Here is a 25,486-nt window from a genome sequence, read left to right as displayed (position 1 = left end):
AGTTATGAATGATGTAGAATCATGGCCACCCTGAACATGTGATAGTGCAGTGGCTGGATTCGAGTGAATTCGATGTTACCTAAAATCTGTTTCTTTTTTTCAAATGCCTCCTCTGTAGCAAAAACAATCTTGGCGTGACGGATGAAGATTTTAGTCCTGCAACAGAAAAAAAAAAGTTTACCTGAGTTGAGAAGTTAAATTCCCCACAGATCCTGAAGAAGCTCCCGCTACGCGGAGCGACGTCACGCCGAACAACAGAGCACAACCCGAAAACTTTTACGAGATTTGAATGATAATACATTTTACGTAAGTCAGCACTCGTATAGATTACTTCAAATGAGCCCTACATTTAGATATAAAGTCTCTTTAACACGGCAGACCTCCAGTCGTGGGGATTGCACGGACCTAGAAGAGACATTTTCTGCAAGACCAAAAAAATACCACAATGTCATGCGATATTGCGGCTCTAAATCATGTGCTCGTAAGAAAAGAAATTTCAACCAAATTTGTGAGTGGGAACAAGACACAAATCTGCATATAATCGTACAAATATGTAAATTGCACTGCTTTTCTATTTACGCTCGAATCGACCACTTTGTCTCCAATGGGATGCTTGACCTATCAACATCATCGCAAAAAGGACGTGCGCACATCCAATGCAACTAAACCACAGGGTGGATCACACATTGTCGCGTGTGCTACAGACATCTTGGCCCCGAGTCTCGCGCTCTATGTATATGCCACGTGGCTTGCCTGGCTGGCTGGCAGGACGTTTGGTTGAGTTAAAGGGGACCGTCACAGCCAGATTTGCTGTATCAAGTGAGGCAGGGATTCCAAGATGCAAGTTCTTAAATACAAGTTAAGGGGGAGGAGAGGGGGGGGCTTATCAGAATGTGGTAGCCAATGAATGGAACGTATCGGGAGGGGGGGGGGCGGGGCTAAAAGAGAGCACGAGGTGCACGTAGACGTCGACGTGGACGTGTTTGTGCGCAAGTCCCTGTTGGTGCACATGATGACGTATTGGAAGGGGGGGGCTAAAAGAGAGCACGGGGTGCAAGTGTACGTGGACATGGAGACTTGTGTTGCCTCCGAAACGTCGTGATTTTATTATTTTATTTTTATTAATTTTAATTTCATTTTTTACCTACGTGACTTTACCGAAAAAACTAAGAGTATGAATCCTTGCAGTCACGAAAGCTTCAAATCTCGAATGAGTTAAAGGGGTTTCCGTTTTTATCCAGGAGGTGGCAGCACAATGCCTACAGTGATCGCTGCAGAGGATTTTTGAAGATGGAGCAAGTGGACAATACGTGCACCTTCTTAGAAAGAATCCAAATAATATCAGCGTGTTGGAAATCCACTGCTGGATGAAAGCGTCCCCATGCTGTGCGCTGGTTATTGACGGGTCAGTGAAGGCGAGTGGCCAAGCAATGGTTTAGATGTCACTTGCCACTGATGTTAGCCGTGAGTCTGGAATGGAATTCAGGCTGTCAGCCTCATCGTGCAGTACATGAACGTCGGCGCCACTCCTTACTAAGGTGTCGGTGCTAAATGTTCACGTAACGTCACCACAACACGAGCTTTTCCATTTGCCCAATTTTGTGCAGAGCAGCTTCAACAACAACAAAAACGGTCGTCTGTGATTGTCTGTAATGCGCGAGCATGCGGAGATGTTGTACGCAACTGGAAAAAAAAATCTGACATTAATCCACTTGAGTTTGACGATGACAAGTTTCCAAAAACTACCTTCCCATTTTGTAGTCTTCTGGTTTGTATCCAATGTACTTCACGAGCTTGGCCACGCCCTCTGCCGGCAAGCCTCTCCAGTGCGGCCACGTCTCCGGACAGAGCGACTTGTATCTGGGAGATCAAGTTCAAGTTCATTTATTTGGTATAGCCCTGTGAGCCATTCGGCTCTTGAATCGGGTGCAACCGCAACAAACAAAAAACAAAAACATGAACAAAAAACATCTTAAAGTTAATATGTGACTAAGTGCAAACAGAAAATCCAAGAAAAGACAGCAAAATATTGCAGAAAAAAAACACCGTACACCAACACTGTGTGCAAAAATCCCAGTGGGATGCAAGTCAAACAACAACAACCATAAGACAACTTAGATTAAGGCCATCAGTCTAACTCTGTACTACAACAAACAAACATGGCTAAACCAATACACTTTTCGAAATCACCAAAATAAAGCCATGAAAGCAATGAAAAAGCAATCATAGGAACTGTGACGGAATTTTCACAATAAATGGCATAAACATGTACTACCAAAACCTTGCAGCCATAGCTGGCTGCATGAGCCACTCCACAACAGCAGGAGCATCAATAGGAGTATTATAATTTTTCAATGCACCTTTAAGATCGAAAGGAACCTGGATAGCAAAATGTACCCTGCTGTATATCCGAACCCCATGTCGCCATCTGGGATTGCCACGACAGTGCATTCTTATACAGGATGCTTACAATGTTTTTGACACTTATATGGGACTGTCGTTCGTAATGGAAACATAACGGATAATACACTGTAACATGATAACACATCTTCTTGATTATTTCGGTAAAGTCACGTAGAATGGAAATAATAAAATAATAAAAATAAACATTATAAAATAATTCTCACGACGTTTCGGCCACAACGCAAGCAGCCGTCCTCAGGTGGAGAGCATGTCTGTCGAGTAGACAGAGTCTGAATGACACACTCCAGGCTTGGAGCGACAATTTAAGCTGGGATGGAGGGCAGACCTGCTCTCCACCTGAGGACGGCTACTTGCGTTGTGGCCGAAACGTCGTGAAAATTATTTTATTATGTTTTATTTTTATTATTTTATTATTTCCATTCTACGTGACTTTACCGAAAGATTTCAATTTAAAGCTTTCGTGACTGCAGGGATTCATCTTCTTGGTTCTTTCGGTAAAGTCACGTAGAAGGGAAGTAATAAAATAATAAAAATAAAACATAATAAAACCGAAAGAACCAAGAAGATGAATCCCTGCAGTCACGAAAGCTTTAAATCGAAATGATAACAAATGTAAATGTTAATAGCTTCAAAAAGTCAAAGGGTCTCCACTTGTTCACCAGCATTGTCAACGCGTGCCTGGAATCTTCTCCAAGTGGTCTCCAGAGCCCGGAGGCAGCACATTTTTTGTGGTATTGTTGGAAATTCTCAGAAGTGTTCAAAAAATTTTGACGCACCCTGTATAACAGAAACACAATATAATAATCCCATATAAATAACATGGATCCTCAACACTACTGACCTCTGAGGATCTCACAAAGCTAAGCAGATATTTTGGGCCTGGCAAAAACTTGGAAGGGTGCCCAGCAAGGGGCATGCCAGGTGTTGTGGACATGGGGCTGCGTGGTGGAGATTATTGAATCGACATGCGTTTAGCTTTTGAGTGCCACGTCCCTGTATGCGTGAATTTTCTCCAGGTACTCCAGTTTACTCCCCCATTCCAAAACATCCCAATGCAGGACGTTCCTGAAAAGCAGTTTTGAGAGTGAGTGCCGCTTTTCCAGTGAAATAGTTGGCATTGTTACGTTATTGTAATAAATAATCAGTACAAAGAGGAATACATTAGACTGAAGATGAAGGGGATTCCTTGTCAAACAAGTATGGAACGACACTCGTATACTCAGTGCATTCGTCTGCCAGGGCTGAGGCTGTACACATGAAAATCACTCTTGATATCCCACACTGTCACTCATGTTTATCAGCCTCAATGATGAAGTGTTGAGTCGACCCTGATCGAGATTTAAGCTTGCACCATTTCCATTGCAATAATGTCTTCTTTCCACTGTTCAACCGTAGTGAAATTCCGAGAGGCAACTATTCTGAAATATTCGGTGTGTAGACAGTTGCCGTATAATGTTCCAATAATGAAGGCAATACAGTTATCGAAGTTGTATACAGGGTGTTTGAAATACATGGACCCGATTTGAAATCGCTCTATCTCTGCAACCACGAACCGCCCATGAATGAAACTCTTACCACTTGAAAGTTCGGGGCATAGAGAGGGTGGGGCATAGAGTTTCAAATGATGACCGCTCGATGCCTCTCCCAGCGTACAAACAGCCCCTAGCCTCAGTGATTCACAAGATGGCGACCCCGCAACACACAAGGCGTTTTGCGTTCTGCAGTTCAGCAAAACTGAATCCGTTATTGCGGTGCAGCGTGCGTTTCATCACACCCTTGCGACTTTTTCTTGTGGGGATACGTCAAAGACCGTGTTTTTGTGCCACCATTAGCGACTAATCTGGATGACCTCAAAAACAGAATCATGGCAGCGGTGACTTCAGTGGAAAAAGACACTTTGAGATGCGTTTGGGACGAATTCAGCTATCGTCTCGATGTTGTCCGTACAGCAGGTGGAGGGCACATAGAGCATTTATAAAATGGTTACTAAAACTTGATAACTCATTAAACCGTTTGTAACTTTTTGTGTAATTGTAACATGGTGCCATCGTGAAATATACTACTTTGAAAATTGGTTCATCTTTTTAAAACACCCTGTATATAACACATTTTGTGAATATTCTATCATTCTGGAGGTGCTGAGTTGTGCGCTGCACCACAAAATATCCCATGGGCACAGACTAGTCGACTTTCATATTCTTGGGTTTTTTCGGTAAAGTCACGTAGGTAAATTTTTTAAATTTAAATTAATAAAAGTAAAATAAAAAATAAAATAAAAATCACAGCGTTTCGGAGGCAACACAAGCTTCCGTCTTCAGGTGGAACCGTCACAGCACGCTTGCTGTATCAAATATTTTTTACCTACGTGACTTTACCGAAAAAACCCAAGAATATGAATCCTTGCAGTCACGAAAGCTTCAAATCTAGAATTAGTCGACTTTCCTTTGCGGTGTAAATCACTGTTCTGGAAGCTCAACCTCACCAGAAGCATCACATGGCCCCCCTGTCCCCGGGCTTATTTTTGGGTCAGATGAGCAACCCGGATAACAGGTGAATGTAATACCATACATACCAGACCTTGTGATTGTACAACATATCTGAGGAGAAAGGAACTGTGAACCATTGTTTTAAGAAATATTGTAAAAGTATCGTGGAGTTTATGATCTTCACGTAATATCTGTGGTGGCTCTGAAAGGCTGGAGGCAATCTCTGTTCTTTTATTGCACTGACGATGCCTTCTCCGCTGCTCTGCGCAGGTGCTCAAACCCCCAAAGACGCTGTATGAGATTTGGCAGGGGTCATATATATTTTTTTCATTTTTTTTCTTTTTTTTCACCACTATGCTATCGTGCGTGTCTCCAGGCCTTTTGAAAGAGATAATATGTTACTGCCTTTTTTGTGGAGCTCACTAAAGTTCATCCCCATATAATGAAAATAATAATCGAGAAGATACTAGAAATGGGCCATTTAACAAAATATCTAAAGTGTCAACAAATGGCTTCAAAATTAATATGCTAAACAAATGTGACAGCCTGTTTAAAAATCCACATTAATAACCAGAAAATACCGTACCACAGAGGCAGCATGAAATATTAATAATTCTTGCCTGGAAAAGTGTAAACCTAGAAACGTTTGCAAAGAAAAGAAAGTATGGATTTGTACATCCTTTCTAAAGGGATTGTGATTTTTGTTATGCTTATGTTACACTTAAATCTTGACTTAAAGCTTTCGTCACTGCAGGAATTCATATTCTTTGGGTCTTTCGGTAAAGTCACGTAGATAGAACAATACAATTATAAAAATAATAATAAAATATCACGAAGTTTCGAGAGGGGGTAGGGGGGAAACGTCGTGATGTTTTTATAATTTTCTATTTTTATTCACTTTATTTTAATTTTTATTATTTTATTGTTCTATCTACGTGACTTTACCAAAAGACCCAAATAATATGTTACACTTGTTTATCCTGGTAGATATACGTCTGTCGTGTTACTGGTCAGTAGCAGGAATAAAACACAAACAAACCTGTATTCCAATGAGTGTATACACATCTAAAAACACACGCTATAATGACCCGTGGATAATTAAATTCATAATCGCCGGTGACAAACATGTTTTTTTTAAATTAAGACCGTAAATGCTTCTCACTTGCCCCGTGAAATTGTGAACTGAGTGGGTCGCATTTAGGTTATGATTTCACCCAGATCGCCCAAGCAAAAGAGGCAACGCTGTTTCACGTGCCTCAATTTCATCTCCTGTTTAAATAAGGTGATATTGACTGACCTGACGAGGAAAGGAAGACTGGAAAACAGACATAAGCACAAACAGCCCTGGCACTCTCCCCCGGGTTGCGGTGGGTGCGCGTGTGTTTGCATACACAAGCATACACAGAAGCATGCCACTGTGGTTGAGAACATTTTTCCGTAACCCCGCCAATGCCGATGTAGACTCCGCTGTTTCTGCTCTGACTTGACGCGCCCAAGGGGAAGATTCTGAGTTAGTCACAAACTTACCAGAGGCGTATAGCACGTCGAGAGCCAACGATTGTGAAGGAGTCATCAGCAATTCACCAACACCATGAATGCCCCTTTTGATATGGCGGGTAGCGATCGCTGTAGTCGCTGCGTAAAAAATTTACCCGTAAAAACAAAGTTTTTCACTATAAATCCTTTATATGCGTGGCGGCTAGAGTCCTCTCCTCCTCTGGCTTGAGATGGCTGCCACCTATGGGTCAGATGATTGCCTGCCACCATTAAGCAATTGGTAATTAAATAAATAAAACAATTTCCTAAAAAGTGTCAAATTTTGGAAACATTTTTCACGAAAATAAATTGTCACGCACAACGAGTCTGTGTGCAAAATGTCAGCTCGATTGGATCACGGGAAGTGGGTTAAAAAACGACCGAAAGATTTGCACGGTCGTAAGCGCGCAAGCAAGCAAGCAAGTGAACTTAATATAAAGGATTTAAAAATACCATCAAAGCAAAATGCGTAATTGCAACACAGGGATTCAATTGCTTTTGGGATATGCTCCGGACTTGTTGGTAGAAATGCGGCGGCCACCTACTTATAATGTAAAATAAGCGAGTAAATTCACCGACACATTCCCTCAGCTATGCTGCGTTCTACAGTTACCACCAGCATTATCCTCATCCTGATATGTCGTACAGATCAAAGTGGATGTGAGCTGAAATCACCGAAACGAGGTACTGTCGATGGACACATCGCAGAAGTGGGTGGGTGGGGGGGGGGGATCCAACATCATAACCGCCATCATCTCATGTGGCATGGCCGAAGGAAAAAGTTGAAGACGATCCGAGACTAATTGGATGACAAATGTGACAACACGCACTGATAAGACGCCAGTGCAACAACTGACAATGACTGCGAAGGGAAAGAGTCATGAAAGTTGACAGCCGAGGCATCGGCGACGGCAACCCCATGAGTACTGCGGTTCAGGGATGGATGATGATCTGATAATAATGAAAATGACGACTTCTAGATTTGAAGATTTCGTGACTGCAAGGATTCATATTCTTAGGTTTTTTCGGTAAAGTCACGTAGATAAAAAATTAAAATTAATAAAAGTAAAATAAAATAAAAATCACGACGTTTCGTCACAGCACGATAGCTGTATCAAGTAGCTCTTACTTGATACAGCTATCGTGCTGTGACGGTTCCACCTGAAGACGGAAGCTTGTGTTGCCTCCGAAACGTCGTGATTTTTATTTTATTTTTACTTTTATTAATTTAAATTTTTTATCTACGTGACTTTACCGAAAAAACCTAAGGATAATGCCGACGACGATGATTATTTTCACACACGGGCACCCGGCAGTACCTCTGTAAAAAGAAGTGGTACTTGCGGCGGTATGCGAAGCCTGCCCTCCGGACACGCACGCTCTCCACGAGACCCAGGTATTTGATCTGGTGCCGCACCACCGTGTCGTCAAACGCATCTGCGGTGAAACGCATGCAATTCAACGGTGAATTAACCAGAGTGATTTGCACACGCTTTATACACAGTGCTATATTATTCATAATAATATTTGGTGGAGCGGTGGCGCAGTGGTTAGCGCAACGCGTTTTCGATTAGCGGCCACGGCTGACGTGGCTGGCGAGCGATATCCGAACTGGTCCTGGGTTTTCCCCCACTTCACGAACCCGTAGTATAGTATGGTACAAAAAACCTGCACAGGTGATGAGAGCGTGGGGAGGGCCTTCTTCCAGCAGTGGATTGGCAATGAGATGTATCTTGATTTGAAACTTTCGTGACTGCAGGAATCTATACTGTTTGGTTATTTCGGTAAAGTCACGTATGTAGAAATAAAAATAAATAAAATAAAAATAAAATAAAACAAAAAATAATCGCGTTATTTTTTGTTTTATTTTATTTTTCTACCTACGTGACTTTTACCGAACGAACCAAAGAGAATGGGATGCATATCATGCAGAGATTTGTGTTACCGTATTTCACCAGACCAGTCAGTTAATGTTAGGAACAAGTGAGGAGGGGTCGTGGAGGGGGGGGGCTGTAGATGTTCACCATACATTCACGGAATTGTTATGAACCTGGGGATGCTTTCACGCAGCGTGTTGACCACAATGCCACTGCTCCCCCTACTGCAATTAGATTTGTATTACTGTTATTTCCCAGTGGGGGCTGGTCATTAGGAGCTTGTGGTGGGTGGGGGGCCTTAATGACCACAGAGAAAAAAAAGACAATTGAAAAAAAAAACAATACTTGCACATGTTAAAGTTCACGACCTGCATGTTACGTTACGTTTCGGACTGGATGAAGTGTCCTTATTTGCCTCTGGTACTCTGCCTTGAGGGCAGGTCTTTGGCTGCCACCCATGATCAATCATCCTTCACTGTTCTCTGCCCTTCTCTTCACTTCCACAAGTGACCCTTCCTTAAACTCCTCCGACATCCCAGTCCTCCAGCTTTGCTCCAATTCCTCTCCCGTTCCGTTCTGCCTTCCATGACCTTCTTCAACAAACCGCCCCCTCGCAGAACGAGTCCAATGTGGTTCATCCCACTCCTTCTGCTGACGTCGATTTGTCATTCTTCTTTCACTGATGCCTTTCCAGATCTCTCCAATTTGCTCTTCATTTCTGTCCATCTTTTCATCTCGGCATCCTTCTCCAAAATCCATATCTCAAACAAAAAATAAGGATCTCTTCGTGTTTGGAAGCAAAACAAGGCGGTGTCGTGGCCCCCGGTAACCCACGTGGACAAGATGCCTCCCCACTCGCCGCCGCAGCGAAGCTATCGTGACAAGTGTTCAAGTGTCCTTTCGCTCAAGCTCAATTCTCATTTGCAACAAAAGTGACCTAGGGCGCCAAAAGGGATCGTAAAGCGCAGCACAAACCAAAGAATACGATAGCAGTTGAAACAAAAGAGACGTCAGCACAAAGGACAACTTTGTCAACGTCCCGAGAGTGTGGTGCAACATGAATAGAGCAGATAGAGACCGCCCCACGCATGCCGCTTTGTGTTGTTGTGGGCAACTAAGGGGCACATAACAGCCTTGCTCCCTTGCCCGCAGTGCCTTGCTCTGTGCGTCAAAGGCGCTGTTGGTTATTTATTTTAATGCCAATTAGTTGATACTTTGTTTTTTTTTAATGGCCCCTTTTAAGTATCTACTCTATTATATGGGGATGAACTTGGTGAGCTGCACAAAAAAAGGGCAGTAACCGACAGTTACATATTAACTCTTTAAAAGGGCCTGGAGACACACACGATAGCGTAGTGGTGAAAATAAAATTGGTCAGGGTGCAGGAGGTCGTGGGTTCGATTTTGACCCTGACGCCTGCTGTATAGTTTAAGCCTGCATGTGTCTATCCCCGTGGTCACGTGGATTTTTCTCCGGGTCCTCCTGTTTCAGAGTATTTGGTTTGCTATCAATTGCCACTTGATGAGCCAATTCGTTGAGCTATCATTTGTGGCCAGAAAGAGCTACATTGCTCAGTCGGCATTACCTGGTAAAATAAAAGTAGGAATCGTAAATGGTATTATGATTACACTTGTGTGCCCAGCAAAACCTCAATGAGTCTCAATAATATTTGTCGGGCGTGTCCTACCAGGTCTTCGCAATAGGGGGCGATATAGCTGTGTGTCATTCCAATTGAGTAATTTGCAGGTATTTGTTTCAGCATTGCAACGTCTGTCCAATACCAGTTACCAGTTAAATGGTATGTTTTTGTTGTTGATGTTGTTATTGTATATTGCCACAGGTCACTCTCGCAAATGAGACTCATCCTGATCTCTTGGGTTCTCAAATTGTAAAACAAATCAACTTGAGAGTGAGACTTATTTGACGGTTACTATGCACCTGAATATATTTAGTTGTGACGCATCCACCCACCCCCCACAACTCCACCCCCCCAATGCCCTCACCCCCCTCCCCTTTCCATGAGCTTCCATGACCGTCAGTACCCAATGTACCCCCCCCCTCCCCCAGGCATCCCTGATTATATTTTGGGTATCCAGCGGTAGATTCCAAATCATGGGGCGGAGTTTTTTTTTTTTTTGGGGGGGGGGGGCACGGCAACGCCCCTCCCCCCAAACTGGACACCTTTACAAACTGTACACTTTTATTAATTTAATTTGAGTAGTTTACAGTGAAGATTATAAATAAATACAATTATATGCACCCACGATTACTAATGTGAGGGTCAAAGCGAACCCCCTGTCCCCCACCCCCCAAATATAGAAGCCAAACTCTGCCTATGCTCCCAATAGTGCCCTAGTTGGTAACAAAAAAATAACAACATGTCGTAACACTATCGATGAAGATGGCAACATCATACTGCAAACACAAACATAGCATACAGAACAACGTCGCACATCCGCCCTGACCGATTAACCGCCCACACACGCACTGCAGTATTTGTGTAATGCGGGCGTAAACGGCCCTCCGGAGGTGACGTCAGGAGGGGAGGAGTTAGGTCACGTGGGGGGGTGAGGGGTTAGGCTATAGAAGGAGGGGAACCGGAAGAGGACGAGGAGTGACGGGGAACCAGGAACAGAGAGAGGCCGCGAAGGGCGAAGCGGAGGGTGGCGAGATCGCCACGAACACGGGGGAGCGAGGATCGGCACCGTTGGCCAGCGGTGACCGACCCGAAGCAGCGAGGAGGCTGCAGTCAGCAGCGGGGCTGCATACAGAGTCAGCAGCGGGTCTGCATATGGTAGCAGCCAGAGGGTCTGCACATGGGGGTAGCAGCGGGAGTCTGCATAGAGGTAGCAGCGAGTCTGCAGGGAGGAGGTTACAGTAGATGAAGCAGAGAGTCAGAGGGAAGAAGGAGCTATAATAGCAGTGAATAGCCGGGGGCTACAAATACAGAGTTATAACAGAGTGCCGTGTGGGTGAGGACGAGAACCCAATAAAAGACACGAAGACAGAAGGAAGTGTCCGAGTCCTTTTATTACACTGGTGTCAGAAGTGAAACGGCATGGCGAAACAACTGAGGAAAAAGAATATTCCATCCCCGGCGTCGGCTTCATCTTCGGACGACGACGATCTTCCTCCTGAGGTCGGCTTCACTTCGGCGGAGGGAGAGATCCGTGAGGGCCCGGGCGTCGAGGAGGTGGCCCCTTCGTCCGACCCATCTGCGTTGAAGGACGAAGATTTAAGATGGATCCGGATGGCGGAGCAACTGGCAACCCTAAAAACCGTCATCACAGAGTTGTGTGACCTTGTCACGCCAAGGGCAGCGTTGGAAGGTGATGGTGGTGATCGGCAGGAGCCCGGGTCGTCTTCGATGGCGCCGCCATCGGCCACGCGGCGTGAAGACGCCATCTTGGGCGTGGCGCACCACGGAAGGCGGGAAGCCGCCATTTTGGGGCCGCCGCGAGGATCGTCCGCCATTTTGGCGACACAGCGTTGCGACGCCTTGCTGAACTTACCGCCGGAAGAGTCAGCGACGGACGGAAGCAAGCCAAGGAGTCGCAGTCGTCACCTTACAACCGTCAAAGAGTTCTCCATCGGGGGCGATTGGAGTGCGTTCGCCTGCAGATTTTTGGCGGCGGTACGTACGGCAAGGTGGACGGACGCTGAGGCACTGGAGGTGCTCCCGACTCTTCTTGATGATGAGTCCGTTCGTTTTTTTCGCTCTATAAAAGCTGCGAAGAAGAAAACTCTGCGAGGGGTGTTCGAGGAAATGGCGGACGCGTACGAGCCACCGGATGACGCCCATCGCCGATTCGTGCAGCGGCAACGCGCACCTGAGGAGTCACCTGTAGCGTACAGGGGCGCCGTGTTGGAACTCGCTATGGCCGCTTACCCGGAGACGGAGCCTGACCTGCTGGAACCACTCATCTTGGGGAAGATGTTGGAGTTGTCCCGAGATCTCGGCATTCCCATGCAGGCGTGCGGTCACGAAAAACTCACGTCCCGGACCGCGGCCAAGTGTTTGGACGCCCAGTTCAATCTCCGCCGCTGGAAACAGGTGACGGCGTGGACGGGCGGTCCTGTCGTCGATGGGGGGGCCGTAGGGTGGGACCCTACGAAGGCCGTGTACGTGCCGGATGCGACCGGCCCAAAGGAGTTGTCGGCCGCCTCCACTCCGTGGCCGGCTCGAAGCGGGCCAGGGCCGCGGGCTCCGCCGCCGGCGCGGCCGCGTCGGGACGGGGTGCCCGCTGCGCGCCGCCCCGACGTCGACTGCTTCCGCTGCGGCCGTCGGGGCCACTATGCCAGGGACTGCTGGGCCCGGGTTCCGGGGCCGCCCCAGCAGGAGGCCTCGACAGCGGACGCCCCAAAGAAAGACCCTCCGGCACAGACAAGCCGGCCGTGACAGCGCAGGGGGGAGGACGTTCCGCTCGTGGGACGTCGACTGGAGCCGCAGAACCCACGGGACCTGCAGCTCTTCCTATCCCTCCGCGGACGCGAGTACGGGATGTCTCTGGACGCGAGCGGGACAGTGGCGGGCCTCCAATGGCGACGGAAGAACTTGCGCCCGTCGCCCCTAAAACCCTTCCACGTTCCCGCTCGGCGGGTGGTCTGCCGACCGTCCGGGACGGCCCGGCTGCCCGTACTCGCTCGAAATCCCTCACGTTTCGTTAGATTGTGTTGTGTTGTGTTCTGGTTATATTGTTGTTGCATGCTTCGTGTCTTTTTACGTGTTGGCCCTTTACACCCGCATTTCTTGTCAGGTTGCAATTCAGCCGAGGTCGGCTGGATTTTCTTTATGGGGGAGGGTGATGTAATGCGGGCGTAAACGGCCCTCCGGAGGTGACGTCAGGAGGGGAGGAGTTAGGTCACGTGGGGGGGTGAGGGGTTAGGCTATAGAAGGAGGGGAACCGGAAGAGGACGAGGAGTGACGGGGAACCAGGAACAGAGAGAGGCCGCGAAGGGCGAAGCGGAGGGTGGCGAGATCGCCACGAACACGGGGGAGCGAGGATCGGCGCCGTTGGCCAGCGGTGACCGACCCGAAGCAGCGAGGAGGCTGCAGTCAGCAGCGGGGCTGCATACAGAGTCAGCAGCGGGTCTGCATACGGTAGCAGCCAGAGGGTCTGCACATGGGGGTAGCAGCGGGAGTCTGCATAGAGGTAGCAGCGAGTCTGCAGGGAGGAGGTTACTGTAGATGAAGCAGAGAGTCAGAGGGAAGAAGGAGCTATAATAGCAGTGAATAGCCGGGGGCTACAAATACAGAGTTATAACAGAGTGCCGTGTGGGTGAGGACGAGAACCCAATAAAAGACACGAAGACAGAAGGAAGTGTCCGAGTCCTTTTATTACATTTGTATTATGCTGTAACCATGATCTTTCTATATGATGTTGGAAAAATCCAACGCTTTTTCTCACGCATATCTGCCTACACCTCAGTCTCCAGCGAGTCAAAACGTACGCCGTCGCACCGTATCATTGTACGCACACACACACACCATCACAGGTTGAACGATTTTCAAATCTCTAAAGGCGTAGGCGTGATACATCAACAGCAAATGCATCTCGACGGTCCCGAAAATGCAACACGTGTTGCAATACCACTGAACGTATCGCCACAAGGGCTGCTCAATCCGCATCTTGACACAGGTGTGCTTGTGGTTGCGACCACAACACTGCCACAAATTAAACAGGTGTTGCCCCACCCAGCGAGCAACTTTTTTATTATTATTATTCTTTCACTTGTGAAACATTCGCATGGCAAGAGTCGCTGGGAACCGTTTTAGTTGTTGAAAGATATTCCACTTTGTCAGTCACAGCGGAGAAGAGGGAGAAATAAAACATGACGTCCCACCGGTCTCATTATGAAGTCAAACTAATCTATCATAATTCTCAAAATACGTTTTAAAAATAAATAAAAAAGAGAGAAAGCCCCCATAATGGGTGATGATGCTAATTGATATTCATGGAGGCGGTAAGCACGATTTTCGTTCAGTTGTTGTCCTTTGGGGAAGCTCAATTGAGAACATGATGCTCTTTCATCACATTGTCAACTGAGCAGTCGGCATACATTGTGCACTGCAATAGTTACGCAACAATAATGCATAATAATTGAGTTGTGTTTGATAGAGCACCCTCCCTTACGCAGCAGTGTCTCAGAGTGCTTTACCCACAATAAGCAAATTACTTCATTTCTGAAAGGGGTACCCCCAGTGGCAGCGGTCACTGTGGGGCAGAAGGTGATTCAGCACTTGGCTTGCTCATGGGCGTTAGTCTGCAATTAGGGGGCAATGATTGCTATGCGTATTGCAAATTGAGTAATTTACGGGGCAAATTCAAAACTTGAGCAAATTTGGACCATGATGCCGATATACAATGGCCTTCTCATTTCACACGTCATGAGGGATATTTAACGTTCACTATGAAGTAGACGGCATATTTTTTACGGTTTATACAACTGCAGCATTAACCAGGGCGGCCGCCAGGATCGAACCACGAAACTTTGCAACGAGCAGCGAACATGATGCCACTGGGCCACGTTACTGCCCACGGATCTTTCCAAACACTGTTCGCACATTTGTTCCAATGGCCACTACAAATGTTCTGAACGTGCCAATGGTTGCTACTATGTTTGCGAGAAATACGTGAATATTTAAAGTCAACAGCAGTTGCTTATAGTCTTGAATAAGGTTGTCACCTCTGAGATATAAAATAAGCGGGACATGTCATGGGAAGAAGAATATCTCAGAAAACCAGAAGAGGAGAGATCCACATTGTCTAGAGTGGCACAACATGATTACGCAACTGACAAAAACCAGGGTTTTTATAGTCCTGGGAAGACTTCCTAGTTTTTTAATCGAGGACGATCGTGGGAAAATTAGGACAGGTGGCAACTCTACTCTGAAAAGCCGAGCGAAATCTACACCGGAACAGGCAGAATGGGTTCAACATTCACGACTCAATTGGCATCGTCTCAATTTCTATCGCCCCCATGCGCCACGGCGGGAAATATTTAACGGAAAACATTTTGCTGACTTTGAGGATCTTGTACAGGCGTGTTTAAATCAATTCACCACTACCTAAGTAATCATGTAACTTCTAACGTTACAAATGGTAACACAAATAAAGCGTTGCCCTGCTCTGGTGAAAGGATTATTCATCTCGCGACTCGATGCTGATAGCACAATTGGAGTAAAAATTGAGGAAACATTTCAAAAACATGTTGAATAAATAACAATTACAAGAGCTACCACGACAACTCCACTTGCGATTAAAGAGAGCACACGTCACCGTTTTGTTTACACTATGGTTGGCAACTATAACTTGACATCATTCTCATCGCCGCATGTCAGACAGAAGATTGATTTTCGCTTTTATCAATACGCAGTTGCTGACCCCAGGCCCAAAGGCCCCAAAAATGCCAAGTGGCCAACAACAAACACCACTATCAGAGCTGTGATAGATCATAGTTCATGCGTTTTAATTTTTTACTGAGCGAGCTCGGGAAATTAGATGATATGAACAAAGTTGAGCAGAAGGTGAAAGTTGTGGACTGGGTTTGGAGTGTGAATCTCCAAAATCTACTGTGCAACGGCATTTTCGCAGCCAATTCAACTGTCCTCATACACCGAGCAGGCAGTCAGTGAGTCAATGTGTCAAACGATTCTGTAATGCTGAGAGTGTTCAGGGGGGTAAGCCTTAGGGCAGCAGTTAACAACTCAAAACTGTCATTGTGTCAAGGACCCGCGCGTTGTCATATTAAGCGTATCTTGCACCGATCCTTCATCATCATCCGCCATGGTCAATCCACTGCTGGATGAAGCCCTCCCCCCAAGCCGCTGCCGCCACCTCTCACGATCCTGTGATGTGATAATACACCTGGCACATGCACAACACATTCATGCGGAGGGAGCTGGTAGGAACGTTGGGTTGCTCGGTCAATGGCCAGGGTCAACGGCGGCGAGGTGTATTCCGCAAATATGCCGGACTGTGAGGGCGGGCACAAGCCGGCGTGAGTAGGTTAAACATTGAGTTTTATAAGGGCACCACGGGGTGACCAGCCCCTCCCCACCCAGCCCCACCCCTCCCACCCCCCACCCAGCCCCACCCTCCCCACCCAGCCCCTCCCCACCCTCCCCACCCAGCCCCTCCCCACCCTCCCCACCCAGCCCCTCCCCTCCCAACCCAGCCCCACCCTCCCCACCCAGCCCCTCCCCACCCTCCCCACCCAGCCCCTTCCTGCACGACGGACGGACACAATAATCCCCTGTGGGCTGGTGTAACCAGGAGGTTCCTACCAGTAAAAACTGATTTCATAGCTCCAATCTCCTCGCTGGACGTCGTCATTAAGGGAAGAGAACCCCCTTCAGGGCGTGCTCTATGAAACGGTAAATTAGTCGCGTGTTCGATTAGACGTTATAGAATTTCAAAATGGCGTTGAATTGACTGAATTACCCAGTGTTATGATAAAGATTTACATGAGGTTATGCAATGGGTGGGCGTTTACTTACCAGCTTGTTTTTCATTGTTGGGTTTGATACAGCGAACGTAGGAAGGGTCTTTGGACATCAGGATCTCCATGAGTTTCCCCAGACTGCTCTTAAACTGGGCACCAATCTAATTTAAAAAATAACATTCAAAACATCCCACAGATATGCCGCTATCAAAATTTACCATGAAGTATGTCAGATGAAAATGTGCAGAACTGGTTCAAGTGTGCTTCGCGTAAACAAACATCTATAACTTTTGCTCGATTATAAAATTGAATTATGTATTTACAGTTCCTGGCCATTTCTTCTCGTTCAGTTCTTGGGGGCAGAAGCACTCCTTGATTATCACATTTCCAGCTCCACACATGACCTAATTGTGGCGAAGGCATACATACACACACATATACATACACACACATGCACATATGGGAATTATTGACACGAATAACATATACAGATGATCGTGGCTGGCTGGTGTAAAATTGTAAATGTCTTTCGAGAAGGATTATAAATATAATGCCTTTAACTTAAATAAAAACATCTTTAAACCATTTTTTTTATTATTAAGGCTCCCAAATATTCAGCCCAGAGGTTGACTGGTATCACTCTTAGGGCATAGTCATATTCAGGTGCTGAACTGCGTTAAGTCTTGCGATAAATATGTACACATAAATGATCTCGGTTGGCTATGTACGATGCGAAAGAAGTTCAACATACATACATCCCCACCATCAGTGAACTGAGTCATTTGCCTTCCGTGAAGTGTGACATTAAAACTGATGGAAATCAGGAAAAGGCCACTACCAATTAACTAACTTTACATAGGATTGCCCAATTTTTATAAACAATTCATTTTTCAAGACAACTAAACGACTGCGTTTTTGTTTGCCCTCTAATCTCAAGTTAATTAATTGAATGCATTATTAAATAACAGCCAGTACTCCCATTACTTCAGAAAATTGGCAGTAATACAATACCCATGAAACCTTGACTTAAAGCTTTCGTGACTGCAGGAATTCATATTTATTAATTTTTTATTTTCTTTGAACCTATCTATGTGACTTCACCAAAAGACCCAAAGAATATGAATACCCATTAAGTGTATTCTGTTCCAATTAGCTGTGATGTAATGACAAAAAAGGGGCCTCCATTTATTACAGTTTCATGTTTTTTTACAACAGGATTAGGTGGTACGGATTACTTACCCAGTGACCTTTCCTTTTAAATAATAATACAAAATCCATTCTATACGAGAATAATCACCTTTAACCAAACCGGCGAGCAATTAAGAACATTGCAGTAAGAACATTGCTTGCGAGAAAATATTATAGATACCGCAAAGTGTACTAACGTGCATGACGAAATGTTAAAAACAGTAACCCGTGAAAGTCGAGTTTTTTCGCGCACCATACGTGGTTACCCAGACTCAGAAAATGTTTCGATAATTTACTTTACACCTGACACCCCTTTGTTCGCCATGTGCTGCACAAGTGTGACTTACAAATAATCTATGAAGAAGACGTTAACTTGCACAACCAAGTTTTAAACAAAATGACATTAAAAAAACAAACCTCCTTTAGGTTTCTCAAGAGTAGGTCCTGATTTTTGTCCAGGAATCCTGTTAAACACGAATGATCAGTTACAACGCATACAGTTTTCTAACAAATGACTGTTTGTCATTTAAAATGACAATGAGTAAGAATCATGACATCGAAATGCTGCGAGGGACTGGCATTGGGAGACTATCATCCAGCAGTTGATAGATAATGGTTGTCAAAGGTAATGATGATGGCGATACAGAACAATATATACATTTATTTTGTATACTTGTTTTAGGTGTGAACTAAATCAAACATTACACTCATAATCAACGTTTTTGGGTTTAGATCGCGTTATTTATAAATGTGTCGTAACCCCCCACCACCCGTTGACAAAAGACAAATAGTTCACTGCTTTAGCCCACCGGTGTGTTGAAGCGTGAAACCACAACATTTACAAAAAACAATTTTGGTGAAGTATAGTAAAATTGTAAATGTTGTGGTTTCACGCTTCAACACACCGGTGGGCTAAAGCAGTGAACTATTTGTCTTTTGTCAACGTGACACTTTTTTACTGATTGGCCGTTTCGGGTGGTGGAGGGTTACGACACATTTATAAATAACGTGATCTAAACCCAAAAACGTTGATTATGAATAATATTGGTCGCGAAAGCCTGCTACGTGTTAAACTGACAAAACATTACACTGCAAGCTAATACACGTGTGTGACAACCAGAGCTCGTTGTGGCAGAGGCGAAGAGGTTACCGGTTTTGTCCTATGAACTTAGTGACCTGAGTTTGATATCCGGCCTGGGCTAACATCACAAGAGAGTGATGTGTGATACAGCTGTATGGGCCCCCTTTGCCCACCTGCACTGACCAGCATGGTGAAGTATGGTAAAAACAACCCCCATTAACCATATGGCATGGGCAGGCCTTCATCCAATTTTCCAATGTCGATAAATTATCATAATTATTAACTTTGTGTGCTAATTTTATTTAGCAATTAAACTGCATTTCATTTCATTAACTATAAATACTAACCCATCTTGCTAAAAGCTTTTGGTAAATAAAGTAAATGTAAAGACATGTTTAGTCTGTCAATAACCACAGTAGAATAAGCACGAAGATCTGATGTAACATAAAGTAATTCGATGTACAGTGGCGTTCACGTATCACATTTTCAATTAAACAGTTTTCAAATGGTTCGGTACTTATTTTTGTCTACTTGTCTGACCTTTCACGTTGTAGTTAACCTCTCCAGCATAGTGCCGCAGTTGGAATTCATCTCGTTTGATTTCTCTTCTGTTCTTATGGTCGCCAAGTTTGTGGCTGCAAGTAAATGCATAAACGAACAAATTCTGTCTCACATATGCTGACATTTCCCCATTTTATTCCATTTGTTCGATCACTTATGTTACGTGAGGTTAAGATTCAGTTCAGAAATCTTAGAGCAGTGGAGCTTGTGCGTTCAGGGAATAGCTCCAAGGATTTATTATACATCTTTAAAGGGACCTTCTTACCATGCACGCCTTCTCACAAGCACTGCTGTGACATTGTCGAGGTCGACATCAATAAAAACCTTTTTTTTCGATTTAAAGCTTTCGTGACTGCAGGGATTCATCTTCTTGGTTCTTTCGGTAAAGTCACGTAGAATGGAAATAATAAAATAATAAACGTCGTGAGAATAATTTTATTATGCTTTATTCTATTATTTTATTATTTCCATTTTCGTGACTTTACCGAAAGAACCACGAAGAAAAAACATTTTTATTTTAAACTCTCGCAGTGGAATTTGATTCTGATATTATTTAGCGTAACTTTCTGACCCACCCCTGCTGGAGCTTCATAGCTCATCGGATTCCTCGAACATAAAGATTATTATTCTTATTTAGATCAATCAAGTGCAAAACCAAATGTAAGATGACGCTTTTTTGTGTGCATTCTTTGGTGACCAGGAGAGACCAATCCATAACTTAATACCATTGAGAACCCAGTTTGAATCATGGGGTGGCTGCCCAGAATCGAGGATTTAATCAATGCTAGCTCAGGGCTCTTCACATCTGAACCACGATGGCACCTCAATAAATAGCTTTTAGGAGCACATCCTCAAAACAACACCACAATTGACGTAAACACGTGGGCAGAAATTATTTAACGGGCAAACTACGTCGAACATATACATTTAAATGTCACCCCCTGAAACGTCATCACTCTCTTAGAGTATAGATGTATACAGGGGTGGGTGGGTCAGGGACAATACGAAGACTGCAATGCATATCGGAGTTTTAGCCGGTCCAAATAGGGAGCCGATCCCATTTCTCGAAACCCATGCCCTCGTGGCTGTGGTTCACGTTCCTTTCGTTTCAAGAATCAAATGTGATAGTTTGTGTGATAAACACATAGGCGTGACAAAGATACCACTATCACAGACTTACACACACACTCTACCCCTGTATTTTTTTGGTTATCCTGCGCAATATGCAATATATCCATTTTTAGATTGGATGAGTTTCCTACGTTAAGAAGTGGGGATGGCCTCCAATTCTCCCCTCTAGTTTCTCCAAGAAGCTGAGGTCAGTAGCTTCTCCTGGGCGCAGACATTCTTCATCCTTAGATAGAGGACATTGCATCGTTAGAAAATACATCGAGAGCAATTGTGCACATTTAGAAAAAGCTGCCGCAGCACTGGTTTATTGTCTAGCTACAAGAGGTTAGGTCATCGACATCATATTATTTTGAGACATCTCCCACGGCCAAGATAAGCTCAGATAAATAAACGGTAAATGTGTTGTCATCCCGTATAAATGTGGCGGCAGATTAAACTGTTGAACATTGTGCAAAAAATTACGAGATTAACCCTCAAGCAATTGTTAGTAGGGTTGCTGGAATAGAATTTTTTCATGATACAATTCGATAACGAATTTCAAAATATAACGATTATCACAATATCAACTTTCCCGGAACTGTGTACGGCAAATCCTCGTTGAACGCGTCGTGTTCACACAACGGACTTTCGCTACAGCCCGGTTCTTCCACGACGTAACACTTTTCGCACAATGCGGAACACGCACCGTTTTCACGCGGAAAGCGAAACCATTATAAAGCAGCATCTGAGCCGTCAACGACAAACTACTTGCTTGCGCTGCGTGGCTGAGCGGTATGGGAATTCTGGGTAGGGGCCGTCCATAAATGACGTCACGCGATTTTGTACGATTTTTGACCCCCCCCCCCCCCTTCGTCACACGGCGTCACAAAAAGTCAGACCCCCCCTCAAATATGACGTCACAAAGCTCTGCCCCCCCCCCCAAAATAAAAACATGTTTCAAATCGCTTTAAACTATTGTCATTGTAGTGCGTATTTAATGTGGTGCTGCACTCTGATGTTGTAGGAGAAAACATTTATTAAAAAGTCTATTTAATTAAGTAGAACATGTTGTCTATATTTATTTAAAGTTGCGCATCTTCTAATAATTACAATGCCTATAACGCATGTATCGTCAGTTACACGAGGAACAGTCCATTAACCACACAAGTTACGAACATGACGCAATAATCACCATGCTGTCAATTACTGCGGAATAAGTCTAACAATTAATTGATTGCAATGATTGCTTATATTGTAATTATTTACATCGCCATACCGCAGTCACTTTAGCCATTGGGCACTTCCGGTCACATCGGCCAATGGAGACCACCAGGTCACTTACCAGAATGACCAAGATGCCTTCGTGTTTCTGCTCCACCAGGTCACAAATGATTTTGTTGTCGAAATATAAAATGCTCTCCCACTTCACCACGCACAAAACCGGAGAGCACATCATCAACATTGTTATTATCTACACAAGAAAAATATCACGAATCAAAGGTGGAGTTGAGGTTAAAAAAAAACACGTTGACTGGATAAAATGTATTCTAGATTTGAAGCTTTCGTGACTGCAAGGATTCACACTCTTAGGTTTATCGGTAAAATCACGTAGGTAAAAAAATAATAATAATAAATAATAAAAAATAAAAATAGAAATACAATAATAAATCAATATTTATACATGTATTACTTTATTAAAAGCACGTAGGTAAAACATAAATAATAATAAATAATAATATAAATAAAATAATAAATAAATGTTTCTTGTTTGCTTATTTAATTGCTTCATTTCTATTTTTATTTCCATTATTTATTTTATTAATTTTTTACCTATGTGATTTTACCGAAAAACCTAAGAGTATGGATAAAAATGTGTCTCTCACCTCAATGCCCTCTGCCTCATACTCAACTTGCTCCGTACCCAGCGTGTGAGTTATGAAAAGTTGCTGAAGCTTCTCGTTGCAGTAGTTAATACACAACTGCTCAAAACTTCAAAGAGGGTCAGACAATAAAGCAGATTAATGCTGGCTTACTAATTGCCCCTTAAACCACAATATAACGCAGCTGATTCAAAAAAGTGAGCGGCCTCGCAAACAGAAGGTTACGAGATGAAATCCTGGTTGGATTGACTAAGCCCATCATCCCGCCAGGGTCGATAAAATAACCACCACTTTGTGGCGAAGTTAAGAGTGGTTGTTCTACGGACAGACATGCCCCAGCCATAGGAATATGGAAATTCCACGACCAGTTGAGGGCTGTCAACAAGATACGAGCACCGCCTCAGGGATCAGTTTAAAAATCAATGTGACTTTGGCTATTCATGACACACAAGCACAAATACCCTGCGTCACATTATCAAGCCACACATACACTATGAAGACAAAGCCATACACCTAATTAGTGGTCATGTGTTTTGAGAATGGAAAATTACTTTCAGAATTCTTTAAACTGAGCAAACCACACGTTTTAGTTTCAAGCCACTCCTGCAAAATGTACGGATACATTTATTTTTGACTCTGAAACATTTGAAAACACGTGAACAATTGTGTAGTTTTTTGGAGAATGCATGACCCGGGGGGCTTGTGTCCACCAGCCAAGTGGCTCATCAAAGATATTATTTAGGGGGGCACGGTATAAAGGCTGCCCCCCCCCCCCCCCCCCCCACACAGCTAAAATCGTACTACAGCACTTTTCTGGACACTTTCCTCAAAAAAATTGACCAGCCGATTGTATTTCTACGAAACAGATTCTGTATTTATAATACAAGTCTGTCAATGTCACTTTAGGTCTGTGATGATGATTATTATTATTGTGCAAAAGCTAAAGAAAGGATTATTCACCTGTTATTTTGAAAAACTTCGAATCCATAAATGTCTAGAAAACCAATGACCGCATGTCTCCCTCCTTCCTGCAAAACCGAAAGGTCAGATATTTTTGCATTTACAGTTATAGTAAAAAATCAAACCTAATTAACAGTACAACAAACAGTGCCGTATACAGCCCACTGCTACAGCACATTTGTGGCAAATGTATTAAATCATGTGCATGTGACCATACACAAATTACTGTGTTGATGACTCTCTGTTAAACAGAAAATGGGTTAAACTGAGCATTGAGAATACCCTACAACTCAAGCCTTCTGTAAGTCACGTGACTTGTGTCACCCCCATTCTCAATCCCCCTTCAATCCCCCGCCGCACACCCTCCCCGTGAAAGCAGCTGCTCCTTCTCTCCCCTCTTTATCCTCCCCGCTCATCATCACCCTCTCATCCCCGACTTCTCGGTCCGGTCATTCCTTCTCATCGACGTGGCATCCCTTCCCTTTCCCGGTTAATTTGCCCCGCCTGTCCCCTTTCTCGTGGTGTACAAAAGGGAACACTTTTAATTCAGAATTAAATATTCTGACTGCAGACTGAGTGAATGTGCGATGGAGCAGTCGTGCAGCTGTTCGCACACCGCGCACATTAACCCAGCAACATCAGTGGCAAGTGAAATCTTAACGACTCCTGCTCCCTTTTTTCACCAATTCGCACTGACCAGCACGGCAAAGTATGGTCAAACAATCCTCATGATAGACGTGGCATGGGGGAGGCCTCCATCCAACAGTGTGTTGACAAAGGTCTGTAAATTATGATCATTTAGTCTCACAGCACGGTGCTGATGTGCTTTATAAATGGCTCAATCGCCTTGACGCATCTCTGAGGGGACAGAACAAGTGTTCTGTGATTACCTTGCTTGCCAGTGAATTGTTGAGCTGGCCCACCAGCCAGGAGAAAGCTCGCTCATATATGGCCTTTGCCAGAGCATCCCGGGCATGGGCAGCTTGTACCGGCTCCAGTGGACTCACCACCTGCAAGATATTCCACTCTTCAATCAATCACCACGAGTCCATCAATGGACAACATTGCTACACCCAGCTGAGATTTAAAATTAGCTTCGGTAAATCACCAGGTGCCACTGTTCCAGAAGGCAATCACCTGGTCCAGGAAAACCGATTTGTTTGAAAGTTGTATCAAAGGGAATAATTTTGGAGGTTATGGTATTTTGATTTGACAAGCTGCGAAGATTACGAATGCAGTGTGTAAAAAAAGCACCCCACCACATTGTTAATATCACGTGAAGTTTTGCCCTATAACCTTCCCCATTAGCTAAACTGTTATCGACGCACGTGAAAACCTCGAGGTAATACTTTAACGACTGGTCAGTAACAACGCCTGAATAATGCTTCTTCAAAATCAAATTCATTATTTTTGCGAGGCATAGTCTGCCTTGGTGCAAATCCAAGCCCTCGAGACCAGCCACACCTGTGTAAATATCCGCAGGTATCAAACATGGGTATTGCCTACTGGGCAAGTCCCGACAAGTGGCAATACACTGTCGTGTCTGCCGATGCAATTTACGACCTATCTGTTATAGTGCTGACATACGTAAATATGCTAACTGCAGATGATAACCAAATAACAGTAGCAGATAATGTTTAGATTAACAGTGAGTCGCCCTGTATTTCAGCAAATTCATGTCAGATATTCGTATTATGTAATCGTGCGATGATAATTGGTTCTTTACTCTTTTATCTGGAAACAAAACTGACACCTTTTTTACGAGGAGTCATGTTTCCATAGACTACAATACCTGGAGTCATAATGCAAACAAAAAACACAACTCTGATAATGTATGCACTGTCCTTGAAGTTGATTGGTCCACACCCGAGACAGCTTTCCTTAGAGCCTAGTCTCACATGGGTGGGACCAGATGCAAAAAAGATTTAACTACACTTA

At 44.4% G+C, this 25,486-nt stretch overlaps 1 protein-coding gene across 1 annotated transcript in view; it reads right to left on the bottom strand.

The window, feature by feature from the left end:
• LOC133348501 (unconventional myosin-Ic-like) overlaps positions 1 to 25,486 on the bottom strand; it is a 95,137-nt gene that overhangs the window by 17,247 nt on the left and 52,404 nt on the right. Inside the window, exons 10-21 of the mRNA XM_061561343.1 lie at positions 24,439 to 24,558; positions 23,549 to 23,616; positions 22,592 to 22,697; positions 22,051 to 22,131; positions 20,861 to 20,952; positions 19,578 to 19,672; positions 18,374 to 18,420; positions 17,092 to 17,172; positions 16,824 to 16,929; positions 7,766 to 7,883; positions 1,747 to 1,860; positions 80 to 156 (exon numbers count right to left, since the gene is read on the bottom strand). Of these exons, the coding sequence (XP_061417327.1) occupies positions 80 to 156; positions 1,747 to 1,860; positions 7,766 to 7,883; positions 16,824 to 16,929; positions 17,092 to 17,172; positions 18,374 to 18,420; positions 19,578 to 19,672; positions 20,861 to 20,952; positions 22,051 to 22,131; positions 22,592 to 22,697; positions 23,549 to 23,616; positions 24,439 to 24,558 (1,105 nt within the window). The remainder of the gene's footprint in view (positions 1 to 79; positions 157 to 1,746; positions 1,861 to 7,765; positions 7,884 to 16,823; positions 16,930 to 17,091; positions 17,173 to 18,373; positions 18,421 to 19,577; positions 19,673 to 20,860; positions 20,953 to 22,050; positions 22,132 to 22,591; positions 22,698 to 23,548; positions 23,617 to 24,438; positions 24,559 to 25,486) is intronic.

The sequence above is a fragment of the Lethenteron reissneri genome, chromosome 27 (genome assembly GCF_015708825.2).
Source record: "Lethenteron reissneri isolate LAM-NWPU_2019-01 chromosome 27, ASM1570882v1, whole genome shotgun sequence".
NCBI classification, from domain to species: domain Eukaryota; kingdom Metazoa; phylum Chordata; class Hyperoartia; order Petromyzontiformes; family Petromyzontidae; genus Lethenteron; species Lethenteron reissneri.
The sequence above is the reverse complement of the archived record's forward strand: the minus strand, read 5'-3'. Positions and strand labels throughout refer to the sequence as shown.